Raw genomic sequence first — 22,201 nt, forward strand, 5'->3', positions numbered from 1 at the left:
TTAACCCCAGCACTCAGGAGGCAGAGGATCTCTGTGAGTTCGAGGCCAGCCTGGTCTACAGGAGTTCCAGGACAGCCAGGGCTACACAGAGAAACCCTCTCTTGAAAAACCACACCCACACAGTCAGACGTGATGACACACCTGTGTCATCCCAAGGCTAAGGAAGTAAAGACAGGCAGACCCCTAGGGCTCAGTCAACCAGCATAGCCTACTCCAGGCTATTGAGAGACCCTGCTTCAAAGGAAATGAACAACTTCCTGAGGAATGACATCCAGCTTGCACAGACACAGCCAGGGCTACACAGAGAAACCTTGTCCTGAAAAACCTATATGTGTGTGTGTGTGTGTGTGTGTGTGTGTGTGTGTGTAAATTTTTTAAAAATTAAAGACAGATGGGCTGTAGAATTTGTAGAGTCTGAACATTATACATGAAGTCCTGGGTTCCATCCCCAGCACTTCAAGAAAGAAACACGTCTTCAGAAGTTGGGGTTAACAAGGGGCCACCTACTCACAGCCAGGCCGAGTGCCTGCTTGGGTATCTCTGCTTCCTGTGCAAAGATTTAATGGCATTCATAAAACTCCCAACTTTCCCGCGTCGTTTTCCTACACACCAGGCCGTGTGCCAAGCGCATACCTCACCAGCTCCTGTAACCCCATGCTCATCCCGGAAGGAGTTAGTCACACGCGTTCAGTTACAAAGGAGAAAGCAAAGAAAGCAAAGCGGCTGTGGCCTGCCTGGACCGACCGCGGCTGAAGGGGGAATTCCACACACTGTAGTTCCTTATCACACCACCTGTGACCTCCACAGATGTAAGGGGTACTGTCTGTGAAGGCTGGGATACAATCCTCTTGGAGAGCCAGTGGCATCCTGCCTGTGCTCTGGATAAAATCATGAGAAGCCTGAAGTTGACCCTATCTGTGATTTAACCATAATCCAGAAGTGTTAGTGAAAAGAAATCCCACAAGTAAACAAACGGGAAAGTTTTAAACCCCATGCCATTCTGAACAGCCTGATGAAATCTTGCATTCTTCTGGTCTATTCTACCCGTAAGTGAAGCAGCAATCTTTCAAATGCATCCAAGTCGCCGTACATGCTGCCGTTAATTCATTCACGGCCTGCACCCCTCCAGTGTCCAAACTTGGTGCTACATTATTCCAGACGCTTCAATTTGTCAAATAAAATGTCTCGCATCATTCCCCAAAGAAGGATGAAGGCGGAGAGGCCACACCTGGAATCCCAGTACTTCAAAGGTGGAGGCAGGAGCACCCCAAGTTCTAGGTCATCAGTGACTCCAAAGCTAGCACAGTTCTAGGCCAGCCTGGGCTCCATGAAACCAGCTCAGAAAGGGGGGGAGGAGTGGCTACACATAAGATTACACGGCAAGGTTCACCTGTGATGCCAGCAGTCTGGAGGCAGAGAGGCAGAAGGATCTCAATTTTGAAGCTAGCTTGGGATATAAAGGAAGGGAAGGAAGGAAGGAAGGAAGGAAGGAAGGAAGGAAGGAAGGAAGGAAGGAATTAATTTTAGGAGAAACCACAGTCACACTACTTGTATTAAAGTGTACACGTGGGCCAGCATGATGTCTCAGCAAGTAAAAGAATTGCCAACATGCTCACAACTTGAGTTCAATCCCCAGCACCCAGATGGTGGCGGGGGGAGGACAACTTCCCCAAGCTGCCCTCTGACCTTCACGAGAACATGATGGCATGCCTCTGTACCCAGACGTCCACACACGGTAAATAAAACTGAAATCTTTTTTTTCTGAGTGTACTTATTATAATTGTCTTCTTAAATACTCATTGTCTTAACTATGAACGTATATGTGCATGTGGGCGTGTGCACACGAGCCAAGGCGCCCTCAGAGCTACAGGTGGTTCTGAATTATCCACTGTGGCTGCCTGGAATCAAACTCTAGTCCTCTGCAAGAGCCAGAAATGCTCTTGTCTGCTGAGCCAACTCTCCAGTCCCGTTTTTATTTTTGAGACAAGTCTCACGTAGCCCAGACTGATCCTAAACTTGCTAAGTAGTGGAAGAGGACCCTGAACTCCTGGTCCCCCTGCCTCCACCTCCTGAGTGCTGGGATTTCAGGGCTGCACCACCATGCCTGATTGCGGCACTACTGGGAAAGCCCAGAGCTTCCTGCATGTTAGCCAAGCACCTACCCAAAGGAGCCCCATTCCAACCCTGATTGTTCTCCTCTGCAATAGGTCATCATTGCTTATTTCTTACAAGTTAAGAGTTTATCAGGGGTATGACTATGTAAGAAAACCCAACGTGATCCCAGCACTTGGGAGGCAGAGCCCAATGGATGCCCTGAATCCGAGACTAGCGTGGTCTACAAAAGTAAATTCCAGGACAGGGAGGAATCCTGTCTCAAAAAAACCATGGAAGAAAGGGAGGGAGGGAGGGAGGGAAGGAGGGAGGGAGGAAAAGAAAAGAAGGAAGGAAAGAAGTCCACAGTCCATATTGAGATCGGTGCTACCTTTGTCTCTGGGTCTCAGGTGTGCACTGAGCACCCTGGAAGCCATTCATCAGAGGAGAAAGGGGCTTCCCAAGACTACACCTGGGACTCGGCATCTACGGTCTTTACACAGCAGCTGGGAATCCGGATTCACAATAATGACACAGACACAGAGAGTAAGGCCCGCCCCTCCCCTCCCCTTTCCCAAACAGCTCCAGCTTATGGGGTAATCAGCTGTCCACATGCCTCCCTTCCCTGCTTACAGGCCCTGCCCTGCGCTGCTTCCAAAGGCAGCAGAAAAGTCAGCCGTGGGTCCCAGTCCTTCCCGTCCCACTGGGCCACAGGCTCGGGCACCTAAAGTCACACTATTCAAGCTGTGTGTACAGATGCTCAGCTCACCTGTAACCCAGATGTCACAAGGCAGCTAGGCTGCACAGCCAGACCCTGGCTCAAAAGCAAAGAAAAAAAAAGGAGACAAGCTGGTGCTTGCCTCTGACCCCAGCACTTGGGAGGAAGGTGGGGACAGGATCTGGAGTGCATAGGGTCATCTTTGGCTACACAGCCAGCTCAAGGTCAACCTGGGCTAGAGACCCTGTCCTAAAGGGGAAATTAAAAAATGTAAGCCAGGTGTGGAGGCTCAGGCCTGTAATGCTGAGCCCTGGGAGGAATTTGAAGTTATCTGTACACCAGAAGCAATGCAGCAACGTTCTCAAATAGTCACAGACGAAAATAGCCCAAGAGTTCTTCAGTGGGCGAGAGGGTAAACAAATCTGTGGCACGGCTGTGCAGTGGAGTATTATTCTGCCTTTAAAAAGGGGGGGGGGAATGTGACACCTGCTCAAGCAAGAGAAAACACTGCAGAACGGACCTGGTGATAAGGAACCCAGAGGCGCCAAGTCACTAAAAGAGGAAGCTGAAGGGTAGGTCCCAGGAGCTGGGGGACGGGGAACTAAGACAGCTGTGCAGTGGCGTGCAGGCGCACTGAACTGTGCAGCTGGAGATGAGATGAGGGAGGGGCGGAGGGAGGCAGGAGGATGACCCTTCAGTCGGTCTGGGCTACAGAGCGAGTTCAACGCCAGCCTGGACTGCCTAGCAGAAGGCGGTGGAGCGTATGCTGTTCCCCGTGGGGGGGGGCGGACAATGAGAACATGGATGAGCACAAAGGGAGGGGTAGAAAGGGGCACGAGCAGCCAGCAACTAACCAGAGCTTTCAGAAGCCTAGGATATTTTATACCTTGACTAATTCCCATGAACTCTGTCACGGATATAACTTACAAAAAAAAAAAAAAAAAAAGCAAGGCCAATAAATAAATAAAAGTTGAGTCCAGGATGGGTGAGATAATTCCGAGGGTAAAGGTGCTCACCGAGGTCTGGAGAGATGGCTCAGAGGTTAAGAGCAGTGGCTACTCTTCCAAAGGTCCTGAGTTCGATTCCCAGCACCCACATGGTGGCTCACAACCATCTGTAATGAGATCTGGTGCCCTCTTTCTGGCATGTGGGCATACATAACAGCACATTGTCTGCATAATAAATAAATAAATCTTTCTTTTTTTTTTAAAAAAGTGCTCACCGAGCAAGCCGTATGACCAGAGTTCAAGCCATGGGTGATCCAACAACGAAAAGAGAACCAACTCCCAAAAGCTATCCTCCATACTCAAGCCACGGCAGGTAAGCACACACACACACACACACACACACACACACACACACACACACGCGCGCCAACTGGTCCAGCTGGTGAGGTGGCTCAATGTATAAAGGGCCTGCTGCCAAGTCTGATGACTGAATTCCATCCCTGGGACCCACATTGTGGAAGGAGTGAGGTGACGCTGTAAACTGTCCTCTGACCTCCACGTGTGCACCCTGGCACACACCCGGACAAATAAATAAAAAGTAATGTTTCTCAAGACTTGTCTTTTTTTTTTTTTATCTTATGTGCATTGCTGTTTTGCCTGCATGTGTGTCTGGGTGAGGGTGCCAGATCCCTGGGAACTGGAGTGACACAGTTGTGAGCGACCATGTGGGTGCTGGGAATCGAACCCTGTTCCTCCGAAGAACAGTCGCTGCTCTTAACCACTAAGCCAGCTCTCCAACCCCAAAGTAATGTTTCTTTTTTAAAAAAGTGAATTTAGCCGGGCGGTGGTGGCGCACGCCTTTAATCCCAGCATTCGGGAGGCAGAGGCAGGCGGATCTCTGAGTTCGAGGCCAGCCTGGTCTACAAGAGCTAGCTCCAGGACAGGCTCTAGAAACTACAGGGAAACCCTGTCTCGAAAAAAAAAAAAAAAAAAAAAGTGAATCTAGTAAGAAAAATCCCTCTCAACATCCCGTACCCCCACTCGCCCCCAGCATCCCAGCGACAGCTAAAGCCCGGCTTCTGGATGCTTCACATGCCAGCTGTGTGACCCCAGGCAGGCAACCCAACCTCTCTGAGCCTTCCCATACCCTGTAAAATAATCAAGGGCATTAAGAAGGCAAAGACACTGGAACTCTCCGGTCCCTGGCGTTCCGACACTTACCAGGTGAGAACAAGAGTTGGGGCGGCAGGTCTGTAGGCATCCCCTGCGCTCTCCAGGAACAGTGGCTGGGGACGTGTGGCTGCAGCTCCCTCCTCTGGCCTCCCAGGGCTGAGGCAAAAGCTAGACTTAAAAAATCAGCCCCACCCCTAGGAGGAGGGCCTAAGGGCTGGTCCCAGAGAGATAAAGCCCGTCCCAGCCTCCCCACCCTATCTGCCCCTCAAGCTCAAGCCCTAGAACTGCAACCTCCAGCCACCCCTACAAATCCAAGCCCCTCAACAACAAGAAATCAGGCACCCTCCCTGGGGTGCACGGGCTTTGTCTCACCCACCTCCGGATGTGTTGCCCTGAAAAGTAGATGCTTAAGATTTAAATAAAAAGAGTATCAAAGGCTCCCAGAGAGAGGTCAAGACCAGCTTAACCAATGATATGCAAATAGTCCACTCAGCCTGGGCCCTGAAGGCTCCAGACTGGTCACAATCAGCAAGCAGGTAATTACAGAGGGACTTCCTCGTGGAAAAAAAAAAAAAAAAAATGCATCCCCTAAGGACCACTCCAGCCTGAGGAGTGATGGATGGAGTTAGGGATGGATGGACTTCCAGGGACTGCTTGGGCAAAGTGGAAGGTTCCAGTGAGGTGTCACACCAAACAAAAGCCTCAGCACAAGGGCAGAGTTAAGAATTCCTTCTCTGGTTGGCACAATGTCTCAGTAGATAAGGGGGTTGCCGCCAAGTCTGATGATCTGAGTTCAATCCCTGGGACCCACATGAGACAACCAAATACCCAGGCCCAAGGTGTCCTCTGACAGCTACGGCACGTCCTGCTTGCCCACTTTCACATGCACGCACACACAAACTTCTTGCTTGCCCACTTTCATATGTGTGTGTGTACATATACATATATGTACACCCACACCCTCCCACACACATGCACACACTTCTCAATGGCCCCCTTTCTCACACACACAGATATACAGACACGTACACCATACCCACCCACACACAAGCATGCACTTCTCAATCGTCCACTGTTTTACACACACACACACACACACACACACACACAAACGGCTAGTGGGTGTAACTCTAGCCTGCACTAATCCCTGATCACCAGCACCCCATAAACCAGGCTTTGTGACACACATAACCCCAGCACCCCAGGAAGCAAGAAGACCATCCTACATAGCTATACAGAAAAAGCCCAAGTTAACCTGGGTCACTTAACACCCTGCCTCTGGATAAGCACACACACACACACACACACACACAAATAAACAAATAAACTGAACCAGGATATAACACAGCGGCAGACTGCTGATTTTGGGTATGTGAAGCCCTGGGTTCCATCCCGAGAACCAAAACAAAACAAAAAAACGAGCAAGATATAACGGATCATGCCCCAGATCCCAGCACTTGGACAGCTGAGGCAGGAGGATCACAAGGAATTGGATGCCAGCAGGAGCTGATAGAGATCCTGTCTCAAACAAACAGACAAGACAATCAAATTAGAATAGTTCTGGTCCTCCCAATTCGGAGGCCCAGAATTGGGAGGACCAGACTTCTCCAAAACCCAGGGGGCAGGGAGGGGCTCAAGACCACAGCTGATTTGGAAAGGGTTTGGTTTGGTTTGGTTGTAGTGCTGGTGATAGAACACAGGGCATATGGAAAGTCAAGTAAAGGCCTTTGGCTGTCTGCCATACCTAGGAGCTGTTTTCACCATGGAAGTATTTAAAGTCTCCCACAAGCCCTTGCTGACAAAGATGAAACTATAAAAGGCTGGAATTCACTGGGGAGAAAGGAGTTTTACTCCTGTGATCCCGGCTCTCTCCACCCCTCTCCCCGGAGGCTGAGGCAGGAGGCTCAAGGCCAGCCTCACCTACAGGAGCGACCCAAGCACCTAAGACCTTATCTCAAATAACAATGGTTAGTTTAAATTAGCAAATTAACTTTTAAGAAGACAAGAATGCTCAGGGTTGGGTTTAGGCAGAGGAAGAGCCACAGGGAAATCCAGGCGCCTAAGCAACTAGAATACTCTCATTTGTGAATCATACAAGGCCAAAAAGAAAAGCAGCAAAAGCCGGCACCAGAAATGCCTGGCCCCCGGCATTTGCAGGAGAAGGCCAAGGCAGAGGGGTAGACCTCAAGGGCAGCCACACAGCAACCGCTGCCTCCAAACAACCATCAGGGGAGAGAGTATCTTTTCACAGAGATAGCGCGGGTTGAGTGGCCTCCTCTCACCCTCCAGCTCCCTCACTGAACCTGGAGTCAGGCTGGAGGCCACCAAGCCCCAGCAATCTTCCGGTCTCCACGCCCCAAAGCACTCCAACTACAGGAAGGCATGAACAGCCTGACCCAGGTTTTGGGTGGGTGTTGGGATCCGAACTCAGGGCTCTTACCTGTCTGTATTTTCAGACACATTCTCAAACAATCCAGGCTGCCCTCAAACTCCATACAGACCTAAGGTTAACACTGAAGTCTTTCCTGACCCTCCTGCTTTTACCTCCCAAGCGTCGGATTGGTTAGTACTCCTTCCTTTCTGTCTTTCTTTTTGTTTTTTGTTTGTTTGTTTGCTTTGTTTTTTGAGACAGGGTCTCTCTGTGTAACAGCCCTAGCTAGCTGTCCTGGAGCTAGCTGGCTCTGTAGAGCAGGCTGGCCTCGAACGCACAGAGTTTTCACCTGCCTCTGCCTCCTGAGTGCTGGGATTAAAGGCTTACGTCACCACCACCTTCTTTCTTAAAATGCAGGGAGACAGGTAACTACTCATCCAGAAGACAAGAGAGAACAAATCACCTACAGGATACAGAGAAAGTCAAGAAAGTCAAGACAAAAAAATATAGTCACTACCATCCAAGTCACAAGAAGTAACACAGCCATGAGAGAATGGGATAATGATAATAACAAAAGCAATCACAATAGGGCTGAGTAGAGTGCTTGCCAACATCCAGGAAGACCCAAGTTCTAGCTCCGGAACTAGCTGTGGTAGTATACACCTATAATCCCAGCACTCTCTGGAGATGGAGGCAGGAAGAGTAGAAGTTGAAGATTGCCCTCATCCACATATCAAATTGAGGCCAGCCTGGGCTACAGGAGGGGGGAAATACATATATATTGCATGTGTGTTTATGTATGTATATATACATATATTCTATACATGAATGAATGACGTATTTTACATATATATATACATATCTATGTGTATGTTTAATGGGTTAGAAAATCCCATTAAAGACACCTTAAAAGACTGAGAAATGGAAAGGCAAAAAATAGAAAAGAAAACCAGGTGGCGGTTAATCCCAGAACTCGGGAGGCAGAGGCAGTGAGATCTCTGAGGTCAAGGCCAGTGTGGTCTACACGCTGTCTTGAAATAACCTAACACAAAAAGAAGCATGGGCTGGTGAGATGGCTCAGTGGGTGAAAATGACTGTAGCCAGACCTGACAGCTACATCCTGGGACCAAATGGAGGAGGGGGAGGAAGCTACTCCCCAAAGTCGTCCTCTGAACCACACACACATACAGAGAGAGAGAGAGAGAGAGAACAAACACAGAATCATAATACAAAAAAAATTAAAAGATAAAGCTGGAGCCAGAGGCACACACCTGTAATCCCAGCACTCAGGAGGCAGACCCAGATGGATCTCTGTGAGTTTGAGGCCAACCTGGTCTATAACATGAGCTCCAGGCTAGCCAGGAAAAGAAAATGAAAAAAGAAGCAGGAAATGCTTTTACTGGAGCAGGGGTCTCAAGATATCTCGGTCCTAGCATGGAGAGAGAGAACGGTGAGAGGAAATGATCAGATATGAATAAAAACAGAAACTCAGAAACAATTTCAGTCGGGGAGAACTGAACTCTAAGACTGACAGGCAGCTGGGCAGGGAGCACAGCAAACACAAAAGGAGGCCACAGCAGTCCCGTGTGCAGGGTATCTCCAGACAGCTGGATGGGAAGAAAATCCCTAGTCGCAGCTCGGGCTTTCTCTGAGTCAGGCAACGCTGTAGGTGCTTCTGCGCCTGAACACATTTAGTCTCCATGCAGTCAGGAAAAGTGACTATTACCAGCCATTTCAGCAGAGAGAAAACGGCAGGTCAGTTAGGCAAAATGTCCAACCCACACACCTAGGAAGAGGCCAAGCCATCCCAAGGGTCTCCACAGTCACAGGGGTCACTACTGGGAGGCGCTAAAAGATAGCAAGCCATTTAGAGAAGGAGGGACACCTGGCGTGTAGAGGTCAAGAGTCAACGTGAGCAGCCCACGTTTAAGCAGGGTGGGGGTGGGGAGGGTGTGGTGTGAGGCTCTGAGGGTCTGTGGGCAGTTAATGGTTACTGGGGGGTGGTGTGTTGTTTTCTTTAGTGGTGTGGTTAAGATGCTCCTATAAGTAAGCTGCCACCCAGGTTCAAGAAAGAAGCACTAATTAAACTGATTGGTCATGCACAAAAAAAAAAAAGAAAGAAAAAGAAGAAAGAAAGAAAAAGGAAAAGGAAAAAGCATGCAACCAGGAAGAAGATCTAGGAAGATGAGCTGAGCTTTTAAAAAAAAAGCACAAAAGCACAAGTGGACAAGATTGGGTACTGGGGGTCAAATGACTAAAATTCATTATGTACATGAATGAAACAGTCAATGGCTAAAAAATAAGTACCTAGAATTGTTCACAAGCTAAACAAATAATAACGAAACATTGCTGGCTTGACCCCCAGCACCACCTTAAAAAGGGGGAGGGGGTAGACACAGCGTCATAATCTCCAAGAGCAGCATTAGAACACTGGAATTTAGTGAAATCACTAGCCGCTAACATGTTAGGGTAGAACAAAGGCATTTCCCAGGCACCCCTGGCCTCAGAAGATCTGCCCTGGAAACACCGTGCGTCTCAGAAAGCTGCCTCTGAACACGCTCCACAGAAACGAGGAAGGAGCGCAGGAAACAGGAAGGCCCTGAAAACAAGGAGCAGAGAAACAGAAACGGGCAACAAGAGAAGTAAGATGGAATAATCCAGGACTGGAACCCTGGAACCTTCAAGAAAAGACAAGGGCTACTTGGGCAGAAGATAATGGCAAATAAGAACTGTATCCAGAGACTGGAAGGCAAAGAGGGGTTCTTACAAAAAAAAAAAAAAAAAAAAGGTAACTCCAAGAAAATGTTAATTTTATGACAGCACTGACTCTAGGACCAAAATTTACAAAGCCACAGCAATAAAAACTGTATTCTATATAGATCGGGGTTGGGGTAGAATCAGGGAAGGGGTTAAACCACAATTACCATAACAATAAACATTGACTAGGTAGGCTTTCTATCAGGCACAGTGCTAAAGGCTTTACTTGGATCATTTAACCCTCAAACACATCTCTCGGAATATTCTATGATCCTACTCCGTTTTATTTCATGTTTTTCATGTGTGAGTGTTTTCCTTGTGTGTAGATGTGCCACATTCATACGGTGCCCACGGAGGTCAAAAGACAGCATCAGATCCTGTGGCACTGGAGTTACAGGTGGTTGAGCTGCTGTGTAGGCACTAGGAATCAAACTCGGATCCCCTGCGAGGGCCACAGGCGCATTCATTGCAGGGCCCTCTCAGCCTCTCCATTTTATTTACTGATGTATTTGTTTGTTTAATGCTCCCCCTTTTTTTCTTTTTGGGTTTTTTTTTTTTTTTTTTTTGTGACAGGGTTTCTCTGTGTAGCCCCAGCTATACTGTCCTGGAACTCACTCTGTCTACCAGGCTGGCCTCCAATTCAGAGATCCGCCTACCTCTGCCTCTGACTGCTGGGATTACAATGAAGCACCGCTACACACAGTTTGGTTTGTTTCTTTAAGGCAGGGTTGGCTTCCACCTCACTACTTACTCAAAGGAGGAAGATGACCTTGAACTACCCCGTCCTCCAACACACCTACCGTGAACACCACAAGCAGTTAACACGACTGATAAACCCAGGGTTTCATGCATGCTAGGCAAGCCTTAACTTAGCTCTATGCTCAGCCCTGCCTTGGTGGGTGTTGTCTTTAATTTTTTTGAGGCAGGACCTCATTATATAGCCCTAGCTGGCCTGGAACTCTCTTACTATGTAGTCCAGGCTAGCCTACAACTCCACAGAGATTCCTTGTGTCTCCCAAATGCAGGGATTAAAGGCATATTCCACTGGGCGTGGCAATACTGAATAAGGAAGATCCCAATTTTAAGACAAACCTGGGTGATTTCTAGGACAAACCTGAGCGATAGTGAATTCCAGGCCCGGTTGGGCTACTCAGGTAGACCCTTTAAAAAGTCAAATAAACCAGAACTTAGGGCTGGAGAGATGGCTCAGAGGTTAAGAGCACTGGCTGCTTTTCCAGATGTCCTGAGTTCAATTCCCAGCACCACCATGGTGGCTCACAACCATCTGTAATGAGATCTGCTGCTTTCTTCTGATGTGCAGACATACATGCAGAGAGACCATTGTATACATAATAAATAAATACATTTTTAAAAAAATAAATAAACCAGAACTTAATATGAAAGCATTTTAAGGCTGGATATGAGTTATGACATCATATACTTGTGACCCAAGCACTTAAGACGTGGAGGCAAGAGGATCAGGAGTTCAAAGCCAACTAGAGCCACACAAAATAGAAGTATTTTAGTCTGTTATTATACAAAAAAAAGGTGGGGGGAGAATTAAATAAGAGCCAGGAGGTGGTGATGCACGCCTTTCATCCCAGCACTGAGGACGCAGAGACCGGAGTTCGAGACCAGCCTGGTCTACAAGAGTTAGTTCCGGGACAGGCTCCAAACTACCTAGAAACCCTGTCTCGAAGAAACAAACAAAAAAGAATGAAGTAAGCAGTGAGGGCCTAGGAAACCACTCAATTGTAGCTGCAAAGCCCTGGGGTCTATCACCAGACCCAAAATATAATAAAAAAAAAAACTTAGGTTGGCCCCACGTGGCTAAGGACTGTGCTCCAGCCAGAGATAGTTAGAAGGGAATTCCAAAGCCCGAGAGAGGTGTGGATGAGCCTGAGGAATCTGTGAGTCACCTGCTAATGATGGCCGTAATTACAGCAATCACTTTCTCAGTAACTTCTGCAGAGGGCTGGGCCTGGGTCAAGCTCCCGGCCTGAGCTTGCTCCATTGGACTTGACCAGGCAAGGAAACTTTCAGTATTAACTGGTCCACTGTGCAGATGGGAAAATCAAGACTCACAGACCATGGCAGGCACAAAACTGAGACTTCAATCTCAGGCCTAGGCTGGTGTGAGGGCTCATGGGACAACTGGCCTCCAAAGCCGAGAACCAGAGTTCGGTCGTCTGGACCCAAATGGTAGGAGAGAACTAACTCAGGCAATTCGTCCTTTTGAACACACACTTGTGTGAATACACACACGAAATTAGCTGTCATAAAAACAAACAAACCCTCAGCCCTAGAAAAGCCAGCCTCCAGATGAAGCAGTTTCTTATCAAAAGATTGTAAGATCAGAACCTCAGGTACCTGCTAAGAAATGTGCAAAACTGTTAAGAAGGGTGTGTAAACCTCTGAGCCACACCCTTAAAGCCTCACTGGGGGATTCTAGGCTGGGGCTCTACCAGAGTCACACCCCAGCCCCTCACTGGCGGATCCTAGGCAGGTGCTCTACCACTGAGCCACACCCCAGCCCCTCACTGGGGGATTCTAGGCAGGGGCTCTACCACTGAGCCACACCCCAGCTCCTCACTGGGGGATTCTAGGCAGGTGCTCTACCACTGAGCCACACTCCCAGCCCCTCACTGGGGGATTCTAGGCAGGTGCTCTACCACTGAGCCACACTCCCAGCCCCTCATTGGGGGATTCTAGGCAGGGGCTCTACCACTGAGCCACACTCCCAGCCCCTCACTGGGGGATTCTAGGCAGGGGCTCTACCACTGAGCCACACCTCAGCCCCTCATTGGGGGATTCTAGGCAGGGGCTCTACCACTGAGCCACACCCCAGCCCCTCACTGGGGGATTCTAGGCAGGGGCTCTACCACTGAGCAACATCTCCACAGTCCTTTTATCTTGAGACAGGATCTCACTACATGAAGGCTTTCATTTCCATCAAAGGTAGATGCCAGGCCTCTCTCCACAACAGGCATGCTAAGCACCTCTGGTCTTCCTGGGCTGAGGGACTGACTCAGTAGTGCGTGCCTATGGCACTGGGTTTCATTGCCAGCAAAACAAAAACAAACAGATTAAAGGACTCTGGGGAAAACTTAACACCAAATGTTAATTTTTCTTTTGTTTTTGTTCTGTTTTGTTCTATTTTTGTTGTTTTGTTTTTGTTGTTAAAACAGTGGTCTCACAAATCCCAAGTAGGCCTCAACCTATCTCCACCCAAGGAAGACCAGAATTACAAAGTATATGCCATGCCGGGTTGTAATGGTGCATGCCTGTAACCCCAGCACTCAGGAGACAAGAGAAGACAGGTGGATCCCAGTGAGTTCGAGGCCAGCCTGATCTACAAAGTGAGTTCCAGGACAGCCAGGACTATTACACAGAGAAACCCTGTCTCAAAAAACCAAAAAAAACCAAAAAAACCAACCAAAGTATATGTCACCAATACAGATCTTGGGACCGACCCCAGGGTTTCATGCAGGTTTCATGTAGACAATGGAATTACCTGTAGAGATGGCCTAAAATCTAGACTGCATACTACATCATGAGGTGGAAGCAAAATCAGGTTGGACAACAGCTGGTCCACCAAAAGGAGTCAAGACCATCCACAACCCAATCACATGGTACACTTTGTAGACAGAGGCACAATCTTGAGCTCAAGCTCTTTCTCAATTATGTAGTGAATTGCAGGGCCCACGTGGGCTTCAATAGACTCCAACTTAAAAAAAAAAAAAAGAGCCACAGCAACACCACCCCCAAGCAATTACCATATAGACTCCTTAAATCCAGAGTTTATACAGGAGGATCGTAAACTCCAGAGCAGCCCCAGCTACATAAAACTCTGTCTAAAGAAAAAAAATAGGTTGTTGGTGCACACCTCTAATCCCAGCACTCTGGAGGCAGAGGCAGGCGGATCTTTGTGAGTTCGAGGACAGCCTAGAGTTAGTACCCTGACAGCTAGAGCTACGCAGAGAAACCCTGTCTCGAGAAACTGAAAAGAAAAAAGACAGGCGCAGTGGCGCACACCTTTAATCCCAGCCAGGTATACACAGTGAAGTCCAGGCCAGCCAGGGCTACACAGTGAGACTTTGTTAAAAAAAAAAAAAAAAGAAAAGGGGGAGTGCCTCACCCCATCATGTCCCCCAAACTTCCTTCCATGCTCTATGAACCAAAACTCAGTGTTCTCTATCTCCATCTCTCTTTCTCCGTGAGGAGTGTCTGTCTGTCTGTCTGGAGTTCCAGGGACAAACTCCCCAGAATCCATTCTCTCTTTCAACCACGTGGATTGGATCCCAGGGAGCCAACTCTTTTATTCACTATGCCATTTGGAGAAGCCCTCCCCTTTGCCCTTAGCATGCTTACTGTGGAAGAATTTCAAGTTCAGAGAAGTTTGACGTAGTTGCCATCACTACTGTGACCTTCGTGGGTTCCAATCTTCCTTTGTTTGTTATCTGACATGGCCTGCTGTCCCCCACAAACATGCCTGGACACCTAAATTCAAAATATTCTTTTTTTCCACCTGCCCGAGCTATTGGCAAGACAGTGGCAGACATGGCGTCCCCTGCCCCTGAATACTTCAGCATCCTTATTCCTAAAGAGTAAAAACAGCACTTAGCCAGGCAGTGACTGGTGTCCGGGAACGCAGGACTGATCCATCACTCTCAGCCAATGCACAACCTATATTCCAGTTTCACTAACTGCTTCCATGATCTTTGGAGCTGTCTCTTCCCTAGGTCTGGAGCTGCACAGTGCCTGTAGCCATGGCGATTTGTTTCCGTTGTCTTAAGCAGTCCCGGCTCTCTGCCCACCTTCGCCTTGCATACCACTGACTTTTTTTTTTTTTTTTTTAAGAGTCCAGGCCAGTTTTGTAAAATGGCTGTTTAAAATTCCAAGACTTCACTGCTGGTCTTCAGGGACCGGGTAAGATCTGCCCCGCCCCACGGTCGGTCTATCTCTCACTGGGCAGACTGATCCCAGGGCTCTCACCAGGCTCTCTTCTGCATTCTGTCAACCCTTCTGCTCTTCAGACACACAAAGGAGTTCACTCTAGGGATGGCTGAGGTCAAGCCCTATGACCTGGCCCTTCACCCCAAGCGCCAGACCAGACCCTGGGCGTTTTATTTCCTACACGGCCTGTGTCCCCATTTACAATGATTTCCTCCCCTGATTTGTGTGTTTATTGCCTGGCTCCCACACTAGAAAGTGAGCCTCAAGGAAGAACAAACCCTCCTATCTGTCTGGTTCCCTGCCTCAGTTCCAGGCCCCAGTTCGGTGCCCTGGTGAGCAGGAAACGCTTGGAAATCATTTGCTAAGCAAATGAACAAGTGAGGAAGAAAGACAATCTCGGCTTGGGTTGCTGAAGTACCAAAGGTGCCAACAAGATGACTCAGGGTAAAGAGGCCGGTGGCCACACCTGAGTTCCGTCCTAGGCCCCACAGGGTAGGAGAGAATCCACTCCAGCCAATTGTCTCTGCAGTGGGGTTTGTGTATACACACACACACACACACACACACACTTAAAATGTAAAAAGAAAAACAAACAAACAAAAAAACAGAATAGGAGGTGACCATTCCAAAAACCAGGGTACCCAAGGGGCCCCTTGTAGGTTCAGAACTTTCTCCATTCCTTCCCTTGCTGCCTCTGACCAAAGAAAGAAGGGTTCATGGAGAAAGGAAGAAAGAAAGAAAGAAAGAAAGAAAGAAAGAAAGAAAGAAAGAAAGAAAGAATCCTTATCTTCTGGATTCCTCGTCTCCCCAGTCGGTTCTAACTGCTTAATGTTTCTAAATCAAGCCCAGTAGGCTAACGGGGTAGATTCCAGAGTGGGAGCCCATGGCCTCTTGTCGAAGGGCCAGGTCAAAGTGCAGTGCCTCCTGTGTCCAGATTCCTGAGGCCCACCCCTCATTCAGTCCAGGGTGTGGGTTCAGAGAAAATAAGTAGCCAGGTGTGAGATCTTGCTAACAGGACCCTAGCATGAAAGATTGGTCCTTCCAGGGTCCCAACTCCAGCCCTCTGGCCCATTTCACTGACAGGCTGTGAACGCTGCAGTTCAACAGCAGCAAAGAACGAAGGAAGAAGCCTTTGATCCAAACCGGCGTCTGTGTGTGTGTGTGCGTGTGCGTATGCATGTGTGTTTAAGATACAGTGTCTAGGCTGGCCCCCAACTCCTGCTCCGTCTTTGCCTCTGTTGAGTGCTGAGATTTAGGTGTGAGCCTCCATAGTTGGCACCCCATTTGTCTTTTAGTTTTGGTTTTTGTTTATTTCACCCGAGGAAGGGACTAGACAGCCCTTAGCCAAACCTGTACCAAAGTAGACCGCTCTTCCTCCAGCGGACCCTCACTCAACAGCCCTCCTCTCGCAAGGTTACCAGACAAGCTCCCCCTTCTTGGTGGACTCCTGCACCGTAGCAGCCATGGACACATGAACACATTCCCCATGGGACCAGACCAACACCCCCTTCTCCCTCCAGGCTGTGACCCTGGCAAACAGCTCAGCTTCTCTGGCTTTTTATACAAAAGTAAACAAATAAAGATGGCTCAGAGAAGGCTGGCAAGATCCAAGGAGCTAGCAGCCAGAAAAAGCACAGGGTGGTGCCCTGCGAAAAGATCTTGCACCTGCACCCCGCAAAGAAAGCGGAGTGGGGGAGGGGTGTCTTCCACCTCTATCCCCACCAGCCCTAGGGGTTGAATGGGGTGCAGTCCCATGTTGTGGTTAATGGGATTAAGAATGGCTTCAGCTCTGGGCGTTGACCTGGGGTCCGGTCTCTCTGCCCCATCTGGAGCTGGGGACAAATGGGGACAGCGGGAAGTCAGCGAGAGCTTCGAGGGCCCCCATTCTTCACTCTCTGGTAAGCGAGGCCTCAGGGGTCTGCAGTGGCTTTCCCTCCATTTCCTCCACGCCCTCAAGCCACCCTGTGCTAAGTCGCACAGCACAGCTGCTAGCAGAGAAGAACACGACACAGGATTCCAAGGAGTCTTCCAGCTGGACTTCCTAGTCTGTCACTCCGGTCACCAGATCGCGGGTTAGGCATCGGAGGCAGTGTAACTGTGCTATGCTACCAGGGTTGAAAAAGGGCAGCGCACTTAGAACGGCGGCAAGGAGTGGCTGGCCGTCGGCGCTGCTCTCAGCCAAGTCTGGGCCAGATCCCAAGCAGTCCTGGAGCAGGCGACAAGCTGAGACTCAGCCAGCCAGGAACACCCTGAGGTCAGATTCCCAGGCCATAAGAGGAGCCCCTGCCACCACCTCCAGCCAGAACAACTAACCCAGGGACCCCAAAAAGCACTCAAATTCACACATCCATGAAATCTCCAATGGTCCCTCTCAGAGGTTCAAGAGGGGTTGGCCCAAATGGCCTTTGTATCCCAAGGCCATCCCCAAATTGTGCCTTGGGAATAGTCTCTGATGCCCCACTTGGGTCACAGGGCACCATTCTTGTACGAATCTGGTCTTGTCACCACCAACCCCCCTCCCCGTGCGGACGCACCTCCAGCTCTCAAGGGGCACACGCGCACCGGGGGAGATGACCCGTGTCCCTGCGCCCCCGCCGACAGGGAGCTCCGCTCGCCCCTCCCCCGCCAAGCACTTCACAAAGGCCCTTTGTCCCGCTGAGTCCCGGACTCCGATTCTAGAAAAGTTCCAGGAGAAAAATCAAAGGCAGAGGCTAAATCGGCGAGCCTTGGTCACCCTGGCGGGCAGGGGGAGAAACTTAAGTGGTGGCTCTGGGCCCCCAGGGTGTCTGTTCCAAGACTTGTTTCAAGGACGAGAAGAGCGGGATCCCTGGGAAATCGACAAGATAGTGCTTTTAAAGGAAGAGTTGGTGTGTTCTTAAGCCAGGCGCAGAAGCAAGGAGCGACCAGGGAGGGACCCGCTCACGGAGCCGCCACCAGGCAGGTCTGCAGATCCCAGGCTCCCTCTCTCCCAGCGCACGGTGGCCAAAGCTTGCCTCGGCCCTGCCTGGCCCTCTGCTCCTCCCCGAGTAGCCCGAGGAAACCGGTGAGGGACTGGGCCTTCTCAGCCACAACCTCCCGTGCGCCACCGCAGGGTACCCAGTGCAACCCGTGCTCAGCCGGACTGGCGGCTGGGTTGCACAGACCTGGTACACTCATTTCTTTCAAATAACCAGGGTCCCCAGGATCTTAAGAGTTCACCATAGATCAGGCTCCTAAAACTGGGGTCATTCTCCTTTATTTTCCCCACCCCACCCTCCGAGTTGTGGAACACGAGGGGACCGAACCCAAGATCCACCCAGGCAACGAGGAAGCTCGCCAAGAAAAGGACCGGGGAACGGGCGTCTCCCGAGGTGCGGAGTTGACACGTTGTTTTGTCGCCTACGTTTGTTTTTATTTTTTAATTTTTATTATTTATTTATCTTGCAAACTCCACTTCCTCAGGAGCCCTTGGACTGGGATTCCCCCAAGGCGGCTGTGACTCTGCAGACACTTGAGCCTCGGGAAGACCGAGACTATCAGTACACCAGGGACAGAAACCGAGACTGTCTTCCCAGAGCCTCGGGACTGACCTCTGCGCTGGGAGCTGAGCCTCCAACACACCCAGGTGAAACAGGACAGAGACTCTCAGCTCCAGTCGCGGAGGTCTGCCCAGGGCTCCCCTCCCCAGGATCCCCCTCAAGGCAGAGGGTGGGTGCCAGCGCAGTGAACAACACTTACCCGGGTGCGGGTGCAGATTGAGACCGGCCATGTATTTCCCGGGCGGCAGGGGACCTGGCAAGGCCGAGGAGGGCAAGCGTCCGGCGGTGGCCGCGCCCACGCGGTGACTGTCCATGGCCAGGCCGGACAGCAGCGGCGGCGGGGGGCCGTGGACGGACCGCTGGGGCCCGAAATCTCGGCCATCCATCCTCCGCGGGAGTGCCGCGGTCAGCCTCCCCACCCGGCCCGCCGGCCTCCTTCAGTTGGACTTAAAAGTTCGGCCTCGATGTAGTCCTAGTGTCCTCGGGTGGCGGGCGCTCCGCGGCGTGCATGGCGGCGGCCAGCGGGGCTTGCGCTCAACCACGGGCCAGCGGCCCGGGGCGCATGAACGGCCCGCGGTGAGTCCCCTCCGGGCGGGCGAGCGGAGATGCGCGAGGAGGCGCACACGGCGTCTTGGCGAGGGAATAAGATGGGCCGCCGAAGACACAGAAGAGGAGGAAAGGGGAAAAAAGGGGGGAGGGAGAAAAAAAAAGAAAACAAGTTTCAGAAAGTCGCCTCGCCCTTCAGGGTCGGAGAGTAGCGAACCAAGCTGATGGTCAGAAATAAAATCAGGAGTAGCCACCCCCTCTCCGCGAAAAGCCACGACCTATGGTTGGTTCTTCCTCTACCAGCTCGGGGTTCCCAGGGATCTGGCTTGGGAAAACTGCCCTGGCGAGCTGCGTCCCAACCCAGACTCTTGCCTGCTAAGTCCTCCCGAAACTGGGAAAGGCCACTCAGCCGACCGCGCCCGTTCAGCTAAATCCAAACCCGAAGAGTGCTTTATTTTCCAGGCGTCACATGCTCCGGGGGTTTAAAACTGCAAACTCTTTAGAGTTGGTCGAAATGTGTCCATAACGCCATGCCACTATCTGATCCTTAAAGTTTAATATTTAACCTTTTTGGGGACCTCGTCTCCTTTTTTTCCCCGAGTTTTGTGAGCCGCCAAAAATAATAATAATAAAGAGTGTTCGATTTCGAGGCTTTTTGTTGCTGTTTACCAAGGTCAGATACAAAAGCGGGCTTATTTTTAAAGGAAGATCACCGCCCCCTCCTGCTGCCCCCGTTGGGCCACTGGGAGTCGCAGAATCCGAGTCCCCGGGACGTGGCATTCTCGCCCGCGGACTGGAAAAAGACTCCTCCAAAACAAGATTTGGTTTCATTTTCCAACGCCCGGGCCTGGGAATCACAAGGCCGGGAGGACGTGGCCTGGTGTGGATTTGGGGATCATCAGAGAAGAAAGAAGGGGGCTCCTAGGATCTCGCTTCTACTCTAGCTTTGCGACCCACACACACCCCCAAAATAACCTACAAAGGAAAAACCAAAGGAGCGCGGGCCAGCACAGGGGCGCCTCCCCAGCATCGCGTAGAAGCCCCTCTAATTCCAGTTTAAGCTGTTTGTTTAAAAGATCTGTCGTTTTCCCGTGGGGGGCAGAAGGAGGTCTCGGAGAGGCCATCCTTTCCTCGCAGACCATCCGCCAGCCCCTGGCAGCTCCAGATCCTAATTCCGGGAGGCCCGGGGCTCTCTAGTAGCGGAGGACTAAGCCAAAGCCACGGGCTCCCGGGTGGCCGCCCTGCGCCAGACCCCAAAGTCCTCTTCCCCCAACTTTGCTAAGGACGCCTGTTTTAACGTGGCTTTGGTTACAAACACCCCCTCTTCCTCTCGCCCTCCCTTGCTCTCATCAGGCTCTGGTTACCAGGTCCGCGTTTACTTTTGAAAAAATCTACGATCGCCACAGTCCGGAATACGTGTCTCAAAGACGCGAGGAGCTTCCCGCATGTACTTAAAGATAATATTCTCTAAAGGCAACGTTTTGAAAACGGCACTGCCCAGGCGCCCCACTTTAAGGAAGTCGGGGTGAAGCCCTATGGAGCAGCCTTTACGATGATCGAGAAGCTGGCGTGGCCATCTGCGGGGCTTCTCTGCGTCCTCCTCTACTTTTCCCCTCTTAAATGCAGCTAAAATGGCTGAATTCCGGCTTTTAATTAAAAACAGCCTATAATCGAAACCGTCTCGGCGTCCCCTGGCTAGCCCGCCGCCTGCCGGGAACGGAGTAGGGAACCGCCGCCCTCGGCGGCGCTGCAGGCTGGGAGCTCGGGTGGGAGCCCAGGGCGCAGCAGCGCGCCCTCTCCCCCAGGTCCCTGCCCTCTGCGTCCCTTCTGGGAACCCCGACAGTTTCGGGGAACGCATGCCCAGCGGGTCGGAAGGGTGCGCTGCACAAGTTTGGGGAGCATCGGGGCCCGGAGCGTACCTGGCGCGGCGGGGCTCCGGGCTCCAGGCTCCGAAGGCGACTCCGGCGACCGCCGCGGTTCCCGGCGCGGCTAGGCGCCCGTACTGCCCGCCATCCCTTGGCCGCCGCTCCCCTCCGCCACCCGCAGCCGCCTCACACTTTTTGCCCGCCTTTCCTTTTTTTGGTAGAAAACCGCTCCCCGGGCCGGGCGCGCGGCGCGCCAACTCCTCCGCCCTCCCGCGGCCCTGCTCCCGCAGCCCCCGGAAAAGCCAGCTTTCCTCCCGCCGAGCTCCCCGCTTTTTAATAAAATCCAGGTAGCGCCGGTTTAAAGAATCCCAAATCTCCATATACAGCCCGGGATTGGAAAAGGTACATTACACAACCCCCCTTTCAAGTTCCTCTCGCTGGATCTAAAAAAAAAAAAAAAAAAAAAAAAAAAAAGCTGAAGGGGGGGGGCGAGGGGGCTGGGGGAGGGGAGCCTCGCAGGCGAAGAAACACGCATTGTTCCCGGGTGCCCGCCCCCCCCTTCGGGCCAGCCCCCGGCCGCAGCGCATTGGCCCCGCGCGCCGCCCATCACGCGCATGTAAACACCTTGGCCCTCAGCCATTCCTATAAAACCAATTACGGACCTCGGGGCTCCAGCAGTTTCCAGGCTCCCCACGGCGGGGCTGAATGATCAAAACTGGTGGTGAGAATTTTTCCGAGCCGTTTCTAGGCAGCCCTCCCCCTCACCAGCTCCAGCAGCCCCCCCCCTTCTCCTTCTTCTCCCTTTTCTCCCCCCCATGCCAGCCCCTCCTCCTGCGTCTGGGCTGAGTGATCAAAATAGAGGAAGATGGTTGTCGCCGCAATCCCGGGCTCTGCAAGGCCTCCTGTCAGCTTCCTCCTGCGGGAGGAGGTGACAAGCTAGCCGGGAAAGGCCGGGAGATGGCGGGCTGCTCTTTGCGCCCCGCGCCCGGTGCTCTCTCTCCAGGGTGCCACTCCAAAGCGCGCAGTTCAGACGCGGAAATAACAAGGCCTGCTTTTTTTCTCTTTTTTTTCTTTTAAAATAAAGCAGCGATTCATTCCTTGCCTCCCCTCCCCAGCAGTCGCGGTCGGGTGGGGTGGCCAGGCGACAAGGCCTTTTTTTTGCCTTTTTTTTTTTCCTGTTGCCCCAGCCTGCGAGTCCCCTCCCTGAAACGCGGTGGCAGAAGGCTTTACTATTTAATATTTTGGACAGGCCGCGGCGG

The 22,201-nt window shown here is 51.2% G+C and overlaps 1 protein-coding gene across 6 annotated transcripts in view; it reads right to left on the bottom strand.

Annotated features, from left to right (window-relative positions):
- Tnrc18 (trinucleotide repeat containing 18) overlaps positions 1-21,344 on the bottom strand; it is a 92,648-nt gene extending 71,304 nt beyond the window's left edge. For 4 of the 6 annotated variants that reach the window (XM_042055874.1, XM_038344913.2, XM_038344914.2 and 1 more), the window contains exons 1-2: positions 20,997-21,343; positions 18,731-19,161 (exon numbers count right to left, since the gene is read on the bottom strand). In XM_042055874.1, the coding sequence (XP_041911808.1) occupies positions 18,731-18,917 (187 nt within the window). In that variant the 5' untranslated portion in view covers positions 18,918-19,161; positions 20,997-21,343. Of the gene's footprint in view, positions 1-18,730; positions 19,162-20,996 lie in introns of all 6 variants that reach the window. The other 2 variants (XM_042055873.1, XM_038344917.1) reach the window with 2 other exon arrangements.
- Positions 21,345-22,201: the final 857 nt, after the last annotated feature.

This window comes from Arvicola amphibius, chromosome 10 (assembly GCF_903992535.2).
Source record: "Arvicola amphibius chromosome 10, mArvAmp1.2, whole genome shotgun sequence".
Classification (NCBI taxonomy): Eukaryota; Metazoa; Chordata; class Mammalia; order Rodentia; family Cricetidae; genus Arvicola; species Arvicola amphibius.